Source organism: Thrips palmi, unplaced genomic scaffold (genome assembly GCF_012932325.1).
Source record: "Thrips palmi isolate BJ-2018 unplaced genomic scaffold, TpBJ-2018v1 HiC_scaffold_8, whole genome shotgun sequence".
Taxonomy (NCBI): Eukaryota; Metazoa; Arthropoda; class Insecta; order Thysanoptera; family Thripidae; genus Thrips; species Thrips palmi.
The window spans coordinates 5,300,605-5,317,411 of NW_023144635.1; the positions used below are offsets into that span (position 1 = coordinate 5,300,605).

General features: G+C 61.7%; 1 protein-coding gene across 2 annotated transcripts; it reads left to right on the plus strand.

Moving 5' to 3' along the window:
• Positions 1-4,948: 4,948 nt before the first annotated feature.
• Positions 4,949-12,199, plus strand: LOC117653411. 2 transcript variants are annotated; one of them, XM_034399067.1, is made up of 4 exons: positions 4,949-5,059; positions 9,391-10,115; positions 11,328-11,598; positions 11,757-12,199. In XM_034399067.1, exons 2-4 carry the CDS (start codon positions 9,407-9,409, stop codon positions 11,929-11,931), a joined length of 1,155 nt encoding a protein of 384 aa, XP_034254958.1. In that variant the 5' UTR covers positions 4,949-5,059; positions 9,391-9,406; the 3' UTR covers positions 11,932-12,199. The 2 variants fall into 2 exon arrangements, with proteins under 2 accessions (XP_034254958.1, XP_034254957.1); XM_034399066.1 differs by lacking the exon at positions 4,949-5,059 and adding an exon at positions 8,399-8,602.
• Positions 12,200-16,807: the final 4,608 nt, after the last annotated feature.

A 16,807-nucleotide genomic window follows, 5' to 3' on the forward strand; every position in this document is an offset into this window, starting at 1 on the left:
ATGTTAAACAAAATTATCATGGAATGAGGAAAACTGCCATATGATGCTCGCCGTAAAGAGGGGGCACTTAATCATCGGACACAGCCCTTACTCATTAGCATACGGCCAAGTCCCTCTGGAGCCTTCTTTACACCGTTGGACTGTACCCGGTAAGCCTGCCGAGGCTTCCAGGGGCTGCAGAGCAAAGAGACTCCAATCCAGTGAGCAAGAGTCACGACTAGCTCCTCGGCAGGGCGTTCGCGCGCCAAGACACAACACGGGGGTGTCTGTTCCGGCGGCTCCATGCGGTTCCCCGCGGTGCCTGTGAGGGGCCGTCGCGAGGAGGCGACGTCGAGCGCCTTGGCGTGGGTGAGCCCCGGGGCTCTGTCGCATTAATTAGTTCCCACTTGGCCAAAAACGGGGAGAGGAGAGGCGAGAGGGTGCGCGGAGCGCCTGCAGTGGGTGGGATAGGCAAACCCGCAGAGCAGGCGTGTGCGGAGTGCGCCCTGGCTGCCTACCTCCGGGCGCTTTCCGCCGCCGGAATCAGCGGTAAGCTCTGATTCGAAAGGCGAGCGAAGCATAAGCCGTGGCAGCGCGCCCACGCGCTCCGCGGGCACCGCCTGGGCTGGGCTGGGACCTCGCCTACACTGGGGCCTCGCCTCGAGCGCCACCGCCCCACCGCCCACGGGTACAACGTGTTGACTGGAGGGTCCGAGCGGCCAACACAGCACGTGTTCCGTGTGCACGCCGCGCACGACAGTGGAAAGATGTATATATATTATAACACGGTGCAGTATGACTCAGGTCATTCAAACGCTGCGTGTCTATAATGACTCCGAACAGGAAAAGTTCAGCCACCGATCAATGTGTCTGATTTCGCCAAGGGCGCGCGGGCCCGACCAGACTCCCTCCGAGTTGGGAAACTGATTTTCGGGCCCCGGAAAAGGTACGAAGTGATTGAAAAGACCGAGATCCGGGTTTGGCAGTGCCGCGCCGCGCTGCGCGGGTCATGGGCCGGCCCACGGCCACAACAAACCTTACGTCACGTTACACAACGAAGCCCGGGCGCCCCTCCGCGCGCCGTGCCGCACTCCACCGCGCCGCCCACACTGTCGTCGTTGGACGCGCGACCCGGACTACTGCCGCCACTGCGGCCGCACTCTGCTCGTATCCGATTCTTGCCGCTCCGCGCCGCCCGGCCCCACTTGCAAGACCCGGCCGGCTTGCCGGGGAATTCTCATTTCGACACTCCTTCCAGCGACCGATGCCCGCCGCTGCTGCAACGACGCGCGGCGCAGCACCGTCTCGGGGGCCGTGGGGGCCGAGACCGATGAGCCAGGCCTTCCCTCGCGCGTGCGTCATCGCCGTGCTCGCAGCCACACAGCGCCCGTCCAGACGCCCGAGACGGGTACCGTTCGACACTGTCAACACAAGGGAGTTTGAGGGTGTGGGAGAAGAAACCATTTACTTTATTTTAGGAAGAATGGCAGCGGAATGAGCTCTTGGGAAGAGGACCATGCTCACTGCCTATACACACACCACAAAAACCTTTAAAGAAAAAACCAAAGCCGGGAACAAAAAACATGAAGCATGTGACATTCGCCGATAGAATGCGTTGCTGCCCTTTGGCATGCCTGCTAGCACCATCGGCTCTCTCTCCCCTCTCTCCTCTCTCTCTCTCTCTCTCTCTCTCTCTCTCTCTCTCTCTCTCTCTCTCTCTCTCTGGTGGTAATTGTGAATCCATCGCCAGTGGGGTGATTCCGACCGACGTGTTGATGCTCTGTCTCTCTCGGACCGCCACGAGAGAGAAAGAGACAGAGCGCGGACGCGAAGTTCGGAGTCATCCCATCGCTCGACACCACATAATTCCACACTATGGAGATAAATCTGGCGAAACAATTGGGGGTCGCCTCTCGGCCTCGGAGAGCGCACTGATCGCATTGACGCGCCGTGTAAAAAGCCCGCTGCCCTGCCCACAGTGGGGTGGCAGCCTGGTGGCGGCGGGGCGAGGTCACGAGTGCGAAAACGGACACGGCGATATCGGACACTGGCTGCAGCAAACAACGGCGGAATAAAACAAACGAAAAAAAGAGACAAGCAAAACGAAAATGACCGAAACAAGAGTGCGTCAGAGGGCTGCTGCGCCACTGCCGCTGGATCGGTTTTCCATGGCGGGGCCAGGCGGGGCTGACTAGTGTAGTGCCGCGTCGCTCGCAGCGCCATTCACGAGAACAATCCACAGCAAACAGCGCGAATTCACAGCGGGGCGCAGCGGCTGAATGTTTCGTGCCCGGAATCAGAAACGCAGCGGATTTTAAACGGCGAACGCTCTGTTTTCGGTGTGCACGGTTGCGCTGCCCGCTGTAGCTAATGCAGCGCACGCAGTGTGGGTCCGCAGCCCTCGCAAGTCCCAAGGCGAGCCAGAGACAGGCAACCGAGGCGGCCGGGCCCTGATACGCCGTCCAATTGGGGAAGCCCCGGCCTTTGTGTAGTGCAGCGCGAGGACGACGGCGGGGAGGGGGGGGGAGACGTGGGGCCCTGGGACACCCCAGCAATCCCGGACCCTGCACTGTCGCGCGCTGCCGGTACGAATTTCGCGTTTTCGATCAGGGCCGGCTGGCTTGGCCGCGCCCCAAAAAGGCCCGCGACGCCTGTGGCTCCAGTGGCGCCTGTGGCGCAAACAGGCGGGCGTGTACCCATGTCTTCTTTTGCATTGCAGACAGACGCGCCCGGCGGCCGGATACCCGTCTCACGACGAGACCGCGCATCTCAATTTCAAAATTGGAGCGCCGAGGGGGTAGCAGTTCTGCGTAATGGAGTTATCACCGTAGAAAAAGAACGGGCAGCACTCACAAAAACGCACGGGGTGGATCAGCAGAAAATTCTATTCATACACGTTTCTACATATAAAGTTGGTACGAAACTTTCATTAATTTCGGGTATGTTTTGTCAGGGCCTAAGCGGGTCGTCCGTCCGCGCTGCTGGCAGCACTGGGCGGTCCTGGGAGCCGCACCGGGCCTCGCGTCGCGCTAAGCCCTCCGCGCCACGGCATGACACATGGGTCGCCGGGAGGGTGGCCGACGGGAAGGTGAAGCCAGAGGTCCTGGAGGCTGGAGGAGCCCGCAGGGCTTGCCAACTTTGGAATCGCCACCAGGACCAGGCGGGCTGCGAAAAGACTCGCCGAAAAGAGGGCCACGTCCAGTCGGGCGGGCAGCAACGGCTGCACTGTAGGGAAGCCCTCCGCCGAAAACCGGCGCGCTAAAAGCTCCCACTGAATGCGCGAAAGAAATTAGTCGCAACAAATGAACTCTCATTTTCACTTCCAGGGCGGCGAGGCTATTATTTCTCATGCGCCGCGCGTGCCAGCCGCACCAGTTATTTCTCATAGCGGCAAGCCTCCGGCGAGCCTCCGCTTCCCTCCGCGCCGCATTTTCCGTTCAATTTCTCCCCCCGCCGCCTCGCGGCCGCGGCCCGCGGACTGCGCCTCGAGCAACGGTAGGGCGAGGCCGTGAATCCACCGGCAACATTTCCCTGTTCGCTGGTTGGTTCCCAGTTCCCGGTGGAGGGCGTCCTCATCGCACAATCTAGAGATGCCCCGCCCCGCCCCGCCCCGCCCCGCCCCGCCCCGCCCCGCCCCGCCCCGCCCCGCCCCGCCCCGCCCCGCCCGCCCCGCCCCGCGCCGCCCCGCCCCGCCACGCCCCTCACCGGCGACAAAGTGTAATGCTCGCTGTCACGCGCAAAAAGCAAACTGGAGCGATGAGCGAAGTGCACTTCTTTGTGTCCGGAAGAGACAAAGCTCCGGTGCCTCGGAGGTGCCTCCGACCTCCACGGCCCTGTCGTCCGGGCCCAGCGGGACGACGCGCTCCAGTCGAAGCGCCCCGCCGTGCGCCTTACCTAACGCCAACGCCGCCCGCCTCGGCTTGCCGGCTTGCTGGCCCCCAATTAGGCTGATTGCCGATGGACTCTTACGCAATGGCGGCCATGCCCTGCAGCCTCGGGCCCTTGGGGTCCTCAAGGTGCTGGAGGGCGCAGGGCGTCATGCAGGCGGTGGCTTCCTGACGGGTCGTCCCGGCCTTACGCCGCCGTGGAATGGTGCGAAGGTACAGGCGACGGCGACGAGCCCAGGGCTCCACGGCGGCAAGGGGAGGGGGGTGTTTTGGCATTGATGTAATGTCGGCCATTAGGTGACGACCTTAGGCCCTGCGTGCGGCTGACTCCGAGTAAGACCGTCTCTCTCGCTCTCGCAGGGTGTGCTGTGTGGGTGCGAGAGCGACAGAGCGCCTGGCCGCGGAAGCAGCCTGCAGGGGAGCGACACTCCGGAAGAGAGGGGTCTCCGCCTGCGTGCCGCGCAGCCAGATATGCCTTGACGGTGTAATCCTAGCAGTCTTCCTTTTAGCGGACCGCCAAATCGGCTCCAGAAAATCAATCAATTCGCGAGGAATGGTGCGAGGAGATAAGGGTGGCAACCAGTGGCGCCCTGCCTCAGCAAGCCAGGCAGGCAGCCAGCCAGGCAGCCAGCCAGCCAGCGCCATCCCGGCGGTCAAGGTCACCAGTCACCACTCCGGCCCAGCTCTTCATGAAGCTCGCCACAGATGCGGCAAGCGGCGGCCGGTTTGAGGGTTCCTCGCCGGCCGGGCCTAGCCGGGCCGCCCCGGCCTCCCTCCCGGGTGTAACGTGAGTCATCCCGAGCCGGACCCGGCGCTCCCCACCTCCCCCAGGACCCCCCCGACCCCTCCCCCCCGGTTATGTCAGCGGCCGCGGCGCAACAACGCCTGTCTGTCTCTCTCGCTCCGCGGCGCCCCCGCACCGGCGCGACGAGGACGCCGACAGTGCGTCTCCCGCGCGATGACCGGCCGGCTGTCATCAGCGCACGGTGTGGTGGTGGTGGAGGTGGAGGTCGAGAGGGTAGCGTTGTGCCGCGCGTTTTAAATGCGGCGCCCGCCACGTGGCCGCCAGTCCGTCTCCAGCCCCTGCCCCGCGTGGCCGACAACGCGTTGCTCTTGCAGTGGGCGCGACCGGGAAACAGTGTAGCAGCCAAACAGTGCCGCCCAATAGGAGCGACAGCTGTGCCTACAGCCAGGTGTGTACAGTGCCAAGTGTGTAGTGGTGAAGTGTCGTGTCGGTGTTGTGTGTCACCCCGTGTCACAGCGGGCCGCGTGGGGCCGCGCGCTGCGCACACACCCCGCAGTGCCAGGCCGCCCGGCAAGGCTTTCCGTCTCGGGTTCCCCATCATCAACGCCGTTCTCCAGGGTGTGCTCGCCGTCCAGCCGCGTCCAGCCACCCCGCCAATCATCGGCGTCGAAGGCGGCAGGCATGATTGAGGCCGGGTCACTGTGAAGAACCAAACGCGGCTAGAATAGGCTCCGGATTGCCTGTCTGCTCGTCGGCCGGAGCCTTTTGTGCGTGGGGGAATCAGAAGCCTCGCTCCGCCCTGCTCCTCCTTGTCGGGGGCTCATTTTCCGCCCTTTATTACCGCCAGCACCCCGATTCTGGGCCTGCTGTGCGTAGCTGTGCCTAGCTGTGCGCGGCGGCAACCTTCTCTCCCTGCCTTCGCCGTTTTCAATTTGTGTCTCCGGGCGGGGGAGGATCTGTCCACATGGGGTGCGTTTTGGTGAGGGTCTGCCGAGGCCAGGCCGCCACCAGTCCAGGCTGCCAGGTCAAAAAGTGGTGGCAATAGGCCTGTCGCTCTGAGGTACAGCCGGTACAGCCCCCACAGGGACCTTCCGTCGTGCCTGCGCCTCCTCGGGGGTGCCGTGCCACCGCCCCCCAGGCGGCCGACGCCGTGCTGCGCTCTGTGTACAGTGTACAGTCGCGCAATATTTTTCACGGCGCGCCGTCCATTTTGGCGTCGGTCTGGGGCCCCTTTCAGCCATTCAGCCTCGTGACAATACACGCTGCTCCCCGCGGTCTCCATTCAGCGCCCCGGCCCCGCCTTGCCTCGCCCTGCCCCGCCTACCGCCACACACTTCATTTAGCCTACTTTTGTCTCTCGAACGAGCTACAATTTTTTGTTTCGAGCCAAAAAGCAGCGCGTTTCGCGTCGTTAATTTTGGCGGCGGTGGAAAAGGAAAAATGGCGGCCGGCCGAACACGGGCAAACACGGCCTCGGCGTGAGCCTCGCCACGTGCGGCGGGTGGTCGCCGAGCCCCACGTGTCGCCGCGGGGGTGAGTGAGTGCTGCGAGTACGAAGTACGGCTGAAGGGGAAATCAGACACCGACGCACCGCGCACCGGGAGCGCCCCCAGCACGCAAACACGCAGAATCCGCGGCGACTCGGTCCGCGCCGCGCAGCCGAGCCCGCTGATCCCGGTCGCTCCGTCTCTCTCGCTCTCACGGAGCGTCCCGTAAGAGTGCGAGAGAGACGGAGCGACGGGCCCGCCCACTCGGAACGAGGCCGGCGCAGCGCTCCCCCCGCCCCGCCGGCGAGAGTGAGAGTGAAGGGGCCGGAGTGGCCGGGGGATTGGATTGGGGTGTCCCGGCGAGGCTCCGGCCGAGCCAGGGGAACAGCGGCGCGAGGAGTTAGGCCCGCGCTGCGCCGCGCTGCGCCGCGCTCACCTGTACCGCCTGTACCGCGGCGGCGCGCTCGCCGTGTAGTGCCGCGGGAAGCGGTGAGGGGGCCGCGGAGGCCGCGGTGGGCAAGGGGGCCGCGGCGGCACGGCGCAGCGCAGGCGAGCAGCGCGCCGCGCCGCGACTCTGACACGCCGAGAGTAATCCGTTTGGCTTGAGCCGTCTTCGGGTTTCGGGAAACCTTCGCGCCCTCCAACGACCGTCACTGCAGTGACAAACCCATCAGTTCCAGACTGTACAGCAATTTCACTCGCTGCTATGCGCTCGCCGAACAGGCTTCGAGTTTTGAAGTCAGTTTAATCACGTTTCGACGTTTTGATTGTATATCTGAACGGTTCTGGGTTGGTGTGACCTGTGGCAGGATGCGGTGACACTGCGGTCAATAGTATTCGGGATACCACCAGCAAGGTGTCGAGTGCAAAACAGAATTGCAAGGAGGATTGTAAAAAAGAGGGTGAGGAGCGTCGATTGTACTTAGAAAAAAAGACTGTAGAAAGACCTGTCTTGGGATGTACTCGTCATAGGTCCCATCATTGTAACAATGCGTAATATTTGTCCTCTGTAGTACGATCCATGACCTGAAAAAGGGATATTGCCAGGATTTGCTGAAGTTTTGGTTCAGTTCCCGGCAGTGTGCGGGGGTGTAGTTATCGTGGAGCCGTGATGAAAGCGAAGGTGGCAGCGAAACTAGCCTCGGTGAAGGGCAGGCCTTCGATTCCTCGAAGGCGCTCTGGTAATATCGGCTTTCGACTCATCCTGCACCTCGGGCCTTGAATTCCCCGCGCGTCCTTGCCCCTGGACAAAGCGAAGCCCTGCGCCCTCCGTCCTCGCCTTCGTCCTTCGGAGAGGCAAGCCAGCGCGCAGTCCCTCTCGCAGTTGTTGGCTTCGAACCGATCGGCGGCGTGGGTGCCGTGCACCACCTCCTCTTCTCCTCGTCGGCGCCCCCGCGCCACTTTGTCATCGAATTGTTATTCGCGTCCTTTCGTTCCAGCTCCGTTTCCGTTTTCATTTTGCCGCCCGGAAAGGCGTTGTGGGCGGGGCGGGGCGGGGCGGGGGGGGGGGGGGGGGGGAGGCGAGGGAGTCCGCAGGGCGAGGGCCGGCCAGCCCAGGGCCGAAGGGCGCGGAAACTTGTTTGCCTGCCTTTCTTTCCGTGGACAAACGGCACACCAACTTGGCGAGAATTATGGCGAGCCGTTCGCGTCACGCGGATCGCTGTGCGGATTAAAACCTCCAAAACGGAAAGTTGGCTTGAGGTGAGTGCTCCGTCGAGGGGGCCTGCGTTTACCGGCTGCCTGTGTGTATCGCAGCGGAAGGAAGGACGACGGCGGAAAGCGGGGAAAGAAGTGAGACGAGTGCGGCTTCGCTGCGATTGCCAGCATTGCCGGCATTGCTGGCTCAGGAAGAGCCGAGCCGAGCGACGACGAACTGGAGCCGAGCCGTGCCACGCGGTCCGCGCCGCGCCGAGCCGAGGCGGGCCCCAAACAAGCGAACCCCTAACGGTACCGCGGCGAGCGAGGCGCGGCGCTTAGAACGCCGCATCTCCGCGGCCGGCGGTCGGCGGATACGGTTTTCTCGACAGCGCCGCCCTGCTTACAGCGCTACGGCCCTGCCGCATCGCGTCGCCTTCCTGCGGCCGGGGCAGCCGCCTCACTCCGAAGGACGCCCTCGCCGCTCTGTCTCTGTCGCACTCAAGGGGCATCCCGTTCGGGAGCGAGAGGGACAGGGGCCTGGCTTGGCCTGCCGGTGTGGTGACGTCGGAGGGCGTGGCGTGGAGCACACGACGCGGCCCGGGCGGGGCGGGGCGGGGCGCGGTGGCACGGCGGACGGTCGGTCAGTAGTGGCACGCGGTACGTCGCTGAGGCTTCACCCGTTATCCAACCCGAGCTGCCCGGCCTGCCTTGCCGCCGAGGCCTCCAAGTCCGCCGAGCAAAACCCGCGCAGTGGAGTGTGTTACCATGACGACCAGGTCGACCGCGCCGCGCAGCAGAAGCAGCAGAAGTCCGCCCTGTCCACGCGTCACGAGGGCCACCAGGGCCACCAGGGCCACCAGCAACAGGTACTTGACGGCGGAGCCCAGCTGGGGCGCCGGGCGCGGCCAGGCGGCGACCCTCAGCCTTGAGGGCCGCGGCCGGAGTGAGACCCGAGACCCCTGCAGCCTGCTCCGGACACTGCGCGGGGCGTCGGGCCGCGCCCTGCTGGAGGGGAAGCCCCCTCCCCTCCCCCGCCCCTCCGCGTCCCCCCTCCCCCCGCTTTCCCGCGTGCCGTGCTGTTCGGTCCACGCCGCGGCGTCAACGCGGCGACAACGCGACGACAAAGGGGTGCTAACTGGCCCCAGAGTGTAATGCCGTGGTGTCGACCACTTGTCGCCAGGCAAGGCGGCGCGGTGAAAGTGCCACTGTGGGTGTGGGTGTGTGTGAGTGTGTGTCGCAAGCCCTAGCAGTCAGTCACCTTGCCGAGCAAACAGGGCCATGTTGTCGAAGCGCTGCGCTCGCTGGAGTGGGGTCGGCCCACCGGAGGCCCACCCGCGACAGGGCACGGCCCGGGCCACCCACGCCAACCAGCAGCGCAACTAGGCGACACGTCCACCGGGACCCGGCAAATGGGTAGCGAAACGAGGCATTGCCGCCGAGATGCACCGCACTGCTAAAGGGCCACAGCGACGCCGGTAGAGCTTGACGGGGTGCTCCGCCCCCGCTCCAACAGGTGGCGGCGGACACGGCGTTGTGCTTCCGCAGAATGCCCTGTAATGTCGCTGAGCGTTATCCAAAACGACACGGGGGACTCTAAATCTCCCCCAGGCGCCACAGGGGCCACGCTTGACTGCTTGCTTCCGTCTGCCCCCAGGACCGTCTTGAGCACCATGAACGCAGCGATGGCCTTGGTGGCCGTGTTGGCGGCGGCGCTCGTCGCCACGGCCATGGGCTCGGGGGTCGTGTTCAAGGACGACAGCGGCGCCCCCTCGCGGCCCGCCGCTTCCCGGCCCGCTGAGGCCGCCGTCAACGCCACGGCCTTCGGCGAGGGCCGGCACCTCCGCGGCCTGCGCCTGCCGGCCGGCGAGCTGGACGCCTCGCTGCAGGACGCGTACAACGAGGACTCCCCGCAGCACGGACCCGGCGGCGTGCGCCACGGCAAGAACCTCCTGGACTGGATCGGCCTGGGCACGGGCCCCGAGACGGACCCCTACATGGCCAGGATCAACAACCAGTGCCTGGAGGGCGACTTCTCCGAGTGCTTCAAGTCGCGCGCGCTCGCCTCCCTGGACGACTTCTTCGACAAGGACCTGTACGACCTCAACGACAACGCGCGCGTCATCCGCCTGCCCGGCGTCACGCTGCGCTCGCTCGCGCAGGAGCCCTACGAGTACTCCACCGAGGCGCGCGCCGACGAGCCGGAGTGGGACCAGTTCGTCAAGTTCCTGCTGCGGCGCGTCGAGCGCTTCCTCAAGTCCACCGCCATCGAGGTGAAGCTGCCCCAGGAGGTGACGGGCGACGGCAAGTACGCGCCGCGCTTCATCGAGGACATCGCCACCGAGGTGGACTACATCGAGGACAAGACCGACACCAAATTCTGTAAGTTGGGCAGAGATTCGGGCCCTTCGGGTTGGTGGTCCTTCACTGTCAAAGCCTTGTCAAATCGAATATTCAAAATATTTGCTTCATTAGTAGTCTATCGAGAACCGTAAGCTCAAAATAATTGGTACGGCCTGTAGTAGTCTGGGGATCAAATGGCTACAGTGTACGCCAAAGCGCTGCGGGCTACACCCACGTGTTTGAGCGGGCCTGTCAGTCCCAGATCGCAGTTAATAGCTTCAAATATTTACTCGTCGATCGCTGCAATTACTAGTGTACACACGCCCCCCCGGGGGTCGTGTGCAACGACATCGGCATGCAAAAACACGGAACTGATAAGGAGGCCGTTTAGCGGAACAATGGCGCTGTATTTAACAATTGATGAAATTCAAAAGGAGTGGGGGTGAGAGGGTTGACACGCTCCGGGCGGCCCAGTCCTCGCGACTCGCTGGGACCCGCTGCCATTCCTTCCATCGGCAAGCCGAGAGCGGCAGCACGCGCGCTATGGAAATAGTTTACAGCGGAGCCGGCAAAACTTTCGTATATTATCCATGGGCGAACTCGCAGCTCCAAGTTGGGCAAGTGCGTACACGGCCGGTACACGCCCCACCTGAGGTGCGCTGCCGAATTCCCGCCTCTCTGGTTCGCGCGGGCGTTGCCTTGGCGTTGCCTTGTCGCAGTGCGTTGTGGTGTGCAGTGGGAATCGATCAGGGGCAGCACCACACACTGACTCATTCGCGGAGAAAGTATCCAGTGTAGTGTTTGTGAGGCCGCCGCCGTTCCGTCGAGGCGGGGAACCCAACCCATTCACGGCGGAAACGGTTCTCGCATGCAGCGCGCCGCCGCCTGTAGCCGTTTTTGTCGGTCGTTGTTGTTTTTGTTCCTCCGATTGCGCGCGCGTGGGACATGCAAAATGCACGCGACTCGGTGATCACATTCGCGAGTGGAGTGGATAGGCTGAAGTCCCCCGAAGTCCTGCGCGAGAGGACGATGAAGCTGAAACTTTGAAACGCCGAAGAAGGTGGGCCTTTCATTATTCAGGCGTGGGCAAACAGCTGGAAGCGGCGCGCGCGGGGTTCGGTACGGGTGGCGGGGCTCGGCATGGGAAAGATCAGCTCTCCTCTCAGGAGTGGTTCGAAGCTGATTCCCTAAAAAAAGTGACTAGGAATTCAAAGTTAACTCGTATGTTGACCCCCGGTTTTTGGTCCGCAGCGCGTTTCCGCCTCAAGAAGCTGCTCATCCCGATGCTGGTCATCCTGAAGCTGTTCAAGCTGAAGCTGCTGCTGTTCCTTCCGCTCATCCTGGGCCTGGCCTCCTTCAAGAAGGTGCTCGGCCTGTTCGCGCTCGTCGTCCCCGGCCTCATCGGCTTCTTCAAGTTCTGCGGCAAGTCGGACCTGGCTGGCGGCTATGGCAGCTACGGCCACTCCAGCTTCTACAAGCAGCCGCCGCCGCACCGGTACCCGCCCCACCACTCCGCGCCACTGTGAGTACCGACCGAGCACCGCCTGTCGCGCGGGCAGCCCACAGCGCCGCCGCGCCCGTTGGGCTGCCTACCCCGCGCGCTCGCGGCGCACCCGGACCTTTCAAATCCCCGGAACCTTTCCCCGGGCCAGGAAACGACTATACCTAACAATGTTGCAGGTACCCCAGCGGTGGCCCTTACCACCAGTACGCCGCGGGCAGCGCCCCCTACACCGAGTACCGCGACAACGAGCAGCCCGCCGCGCCGTCCTCGTCGGTCGCCTTCAGGGACCCCGAGGACTCGCCGGCGCACGACCTGGCCTACCAGGGCTACCAGAACTACAAGAAGAAGTAGGGGTGGCGACGTAGGAACTAGTTTTTCAAATGCTTTACTGAGAGTGACACCCGATGGAAAACGAGGTAGTGTTTTGCCATGACTGTAATTTATTATGATTATTTCAATGTGTACATATTTAAGACGTAATTGACGTACTAATTTATTGAAGGTGGCTGCTTTTTATGGCCGCTCAGACTGAACAAATAGCGAACGCTTACTTCCAAACGATTAGAGAGAGTTGTTTTGTGTATGTTTTGTAAATACGTAATAAAAATATGAAATGTTATTTTCTAAGTGAAGATCGCGTCGGTTAAATCTCTTCAGAAAGAATCACCCACTACACCTTTACTTACTGTCAGCGCCCATCGCAAGGTTCCTGACAGAAGGCACGTGCACAGTCGCTCGGCTGGCAGTGGGTGCGCCTTGCGGCGGGCAACCCATTCGCCCTCCCAGTCGGCCTGCTGAAGGAGTCTCCGGGCGCGATGCACCGGGAAGCGTGGCCGAGGCTGCCTGATGACCGCGACCAGGCCAAGCCCACTCACGAAACGGAAGCGTGGCCCTTTTTGTCGCTTGGAGAAAATTCAAAGCTCGAAGTTCGTTTGCGCTTTCGACGTTGTAGCTTAAGTTTTTTCGTGTTTTTGCCACCGTGGTCTCACCCATTTTTTCGTAAGGGTTTCCTAAGTCCTCATGGTTCGAAATTGTTTTCAGAAAGGCTTTCCATGACAATTTTCACCACTGTGTCCCTAGTCTGGCCATGATTTCACCACGGTTTCACCAGCCACATGCACGTGGTGAAGCCCCGACTCCCTGACCCGGCATGCCGCGGCAGCGTGACGCGGCCGAAACCCGATCGACGCATCGCGATGGTCCATTTCGTGTCCAGCGCCCCGTGACTAGCATTTATGCAGATGCGGGCTGGCTGCACCACGGGCCGCGCCACGGGCCGCACCGTTGCAGTAATTAACGGGGCCCTTCTTGAAGGACAGGGTATCAATAACGATTTGGCCGCGCTGCCGGGGCGCCTGGCCGCCACGGTCGGCACGGCCAGCAGGGCCTGGAGTGGGCTGCGTGCAGTTAATAACAATCGCCGCGCGGCGGGGCCATGATGTATGGCCGAAGGGGCGCGGTGGCGGGGCGGGGCGGGGCGGACCGGCTTCCTTGTAAACACGGAACGCCACCGGTTGGGGTCTCTTTCAAATCTGAAAAAGTCACGGAGGAGCGCACGACGCGTGCGCCGAAAAAAAAAACAAACGTGAGCTACTTTCAACGCAGCGTGGCGCCGCCGCCGCCGCCCGGACACGACCCCAGCAGGTGGGCGACGGCGACCCTCCGCCTGGCGGTTTTGGGGCCGAAGTGGACGGCTATTGGTTGTCGCCCAATAAAGTGGCGGGCCGGCTAGTGGGACTCGGCGTAGCTACGCGTAGGCCCCCTTCCCCCGCCGCACGTCAAGCCTCTCCACTGTCAGCTGATTCGTCCCCTGGCAGTGCGGCCCGGTCCAGTGCTTTGCGCCCCGGCAGCTTCTCTGGGTCAAAGTTCGACTGGCTTGGTGCCGCCAAGCACCGAAGGGACGCCAACTTTTCGGGCCGCGTCCCCGCGGGAGCCAGGCTGCCGGCTGTGACCCTATAGTCGCGTTTCGGACGAGGCTTTTCGGCCCCTGGCAATTTAATCCACGCTTGTTGCTGACGCTCTCTCACAACGTCTCGCGAGTGCCAGCGAGAGACAGAATGACACACCGAGGGTCGGCCGGACAGCCACCTCGCGTGCCCTGTGGCGCCGCCTGCCGGCGAAAGGCGGAACCTTCGGGAAAAGTCTCGTCTGGTGCATTTCCTTTTACGACGGGCCTGCCGGTGCAGCTGGACACGGCGCGGGGTGCGGCGCCACACGAGCGCATCCAGACGGTCGGGGAAAACGTTTTGCTTCGTTTCACTGCGTTCTGTTTCCGTCCCCCTCGCACGCTCATTATTACGTTGCGAACCGCAGTAATACGCCGTTTGTTCGTCCGCCTCGCTACGCCGTGCCTCGCCGTGACCGCGAGCCGTACCGAACAGCGCGGCCGGAGCCCCCCAGCGACCGAAGCCCAGCGAGAGTGAGGAGAGGAGCTTGTAGTGACCGGCAGCAGCAGTTCCAATTCCCGTTCGCTTTCTCGGCCTTCTTTACACACAGGAAGCTTAGTCCTTAGTGTGAGAGTAGGAGGGACAAAAGAGAGCGGCAATTAGCCCTACGGAGACAAAGCGATGCGTATCTGGCGGCCGGTCAGGGCCACCAGCACATCGCGGGCAGATTCATCTAGCGGGGTCGCGCACTTCGACGTTTTGGAAGCGCAGCCCCGGGCGATGGGACAACGAGGACCGACCGCGGCCACAAAATGGAAACAGTGAGCCGGAACGCTTTAAAGGCCAGCGGTTATCACGGTCATTTCGGGCGAATAAACATGTCGTTTTATTCGGAAGAAACTATATATGCGGTTGTTCAGCTACTCTTCTCGTTACACTTCAGATATACAGTTGGTGTGTAAAATAGTGCAGTCCGCGACAGTTCGTGTTTCAGAAGGTCATCAACACAGTCGCGAGCTTGCAGAAAACAACACAACTCGGCCCTCGGCAAATACAAACCATGAAGAGGGCCGAGCTCATTCTTTGGGTTCGGCCAACAAAGGGCTCACGGGCACGGCAAGCACAAGGGGGATGGACGATCCGGAGCCCCAGAAAGAGACACGAGCTATCTTCCTTTATTTTTCACGAGCACAGCCCTCCGCTGAGAGCCGGAGGGGTGAGGCTGCGGCCTTCTGGTCGGGAGATAGACTACCATTATTGACGAGCTCTTCAGAACAATACCACCAGCATAATCGAACAGTGGCTTCAAAGAGTCGCTACAGCGTGGCCCGCTGGACCATGCAGCCTCGACCACCCTGTCTGTACATCTGCTCACTCTCCAATAGCATTTTCCGTCCCAGACGTTCGAGAAGGGGTATTAAGACATTATGTATATTTCAGAGCAGGGGTATAGTGCATCCTTGTTTTCTCAGGTAAGACCAGAGTTCACTTCGCCCCGGTGCCGAAACCGCAGGGATCAGTGGCTAGCCCTGTCCCACATCCTCTCGGTAGTGGTGGCGGAGCGAGTGAGAAGCTCGCCAATAAGCTCCTCTCGCGTTGTGTGCTCGAAGTGTTCCGAAATCACCTATGAAAGCCATCACGTCAGCCTTAATGAAAACCTCGACCCCGAGAACAGTTTTGGATTGGGCCTGGTTGAATAGAGTGGACTAGGGCCGCCGCGTATGTATCGGCAATACAATGGAAAGACCATTTTGTGAAGTCGCTCAGTGCAAACTACACTTGACTCAACCTCCATTCTGAACCACACGATCGAGTTTTTACCTCGGGCGCGTACGCCACTTTTGCCACTGGAAAACACACGGACGCGGGGCACTCACACCAGCGCACTCCGCCGGCAGCGCGGCGGCAAGGCAAGGCAGCGGCCCCTGATCAACAATTACTTGCTGCGCAGTGCGGACGCGCGTGCCGAGCGGGGCGGGCCTGGGGCTGACGGCTCTCTTGGTTCCAGCTAGGCTCCAGTTAGGCTCCAGCGAGGCTCCAGCGAAGCTCCAGCCGTGCAGGATGAAGGCCCGGGGCGAGGCGCGACAAAGCACCCCATCGAGTCGCATTTCACCTTCCTAATGGAATAGTCGATCTTACAAAAGGTGCGCTTGGCCGCCAATTCCCCGACGAGCGAGAGTCAAGCGCTCCTCGGGCACCGATAACTCATCCCCGCAGCGAGGCTACAAAACGTTTTGTCATTCTGTCCGATTCATCTTCCGCAGCTGATAGAGGAAAAACGGCAAAAGTCAATACAGTGAAAGGAGTTACATTCTTTGCCACCTCCACCGTGAATGAATTCACATGGAAGAAAAGTACAAGAGGATGGAAAGACCAAAAGGATACGCATGAGAAAAAAATAATGAAAAAGGGTTTGATCAAGAAACCAAAAGTAGACGATAAAGAAGGTGATAAAGAAAGGTGATAAAATGGAAGAAGAAGCAGAATAGGAGAAGAAGGAGAAGAAGATGCAGCAGTGGGGCGTGAGAACACACGTCGCTGTTCCACTTCCCATGGAATGTGATCTCGTGGGGGGGAGGGGGAGGGGGTGGGCAGGGTAGGCCGGTTGGCTGGTCAGTCAGAAAGTGGATTTTATCATTGGCGTACTGCCGTGTGCCCTGCACTCATGAGCCGCGAGAGTGCGGATCGTACTCATCACACACACACACACACACACACACACACACACACACACACACACACACACACATGTGACACGTGGAGCGACCCAGTCAGCTCATGCTGTCCATTGAGAGAATATTTGCCAAAGCCAACGAGGCTCAACCCGATTTGGGAAAGAGCAGGGATCCACCGAAATGAATGTACCCGGTCCGCCCCGACCCGTCCACTGTGTCCATTAGTAATAATCCAGACCCGCGGTACCGGGCGTTGCTTCGTGCCTCGCCGAGCCACGTCGTTCGCGCAGCAGAGTGCCTTTTTTAGGGGTCGGCGGCGGGGTAAGAGAGTTGTTCGGTGGTCTCCTGGTGTGTGTTGTTCCCGGTTTTTTTACCGGCCCGTGCATCAAGGCCAGTGCAGCGGTGGAGCGGCGCCAGCCAAAATCTCTGCGGCGCGTCACGGCGGCGACGCGCTGAAGAAAGCCGAAAAGCTGCCGCCGCCGTGTTGTTCTTCTGCCGAGCAAAGAGAGAGAGAATGTCGCACCGTTTTCCGGCCGTATATAACCGGAGCCATCAACGCAAAAACTTGGCAAAGATAGGACAGCGCGCCGATAGTGCGGAATGGCGGCTTTTACCGCCGCACTTAAATCAAAACTGTGTCACTTTCATCCCGCGTGCTCACGGCCC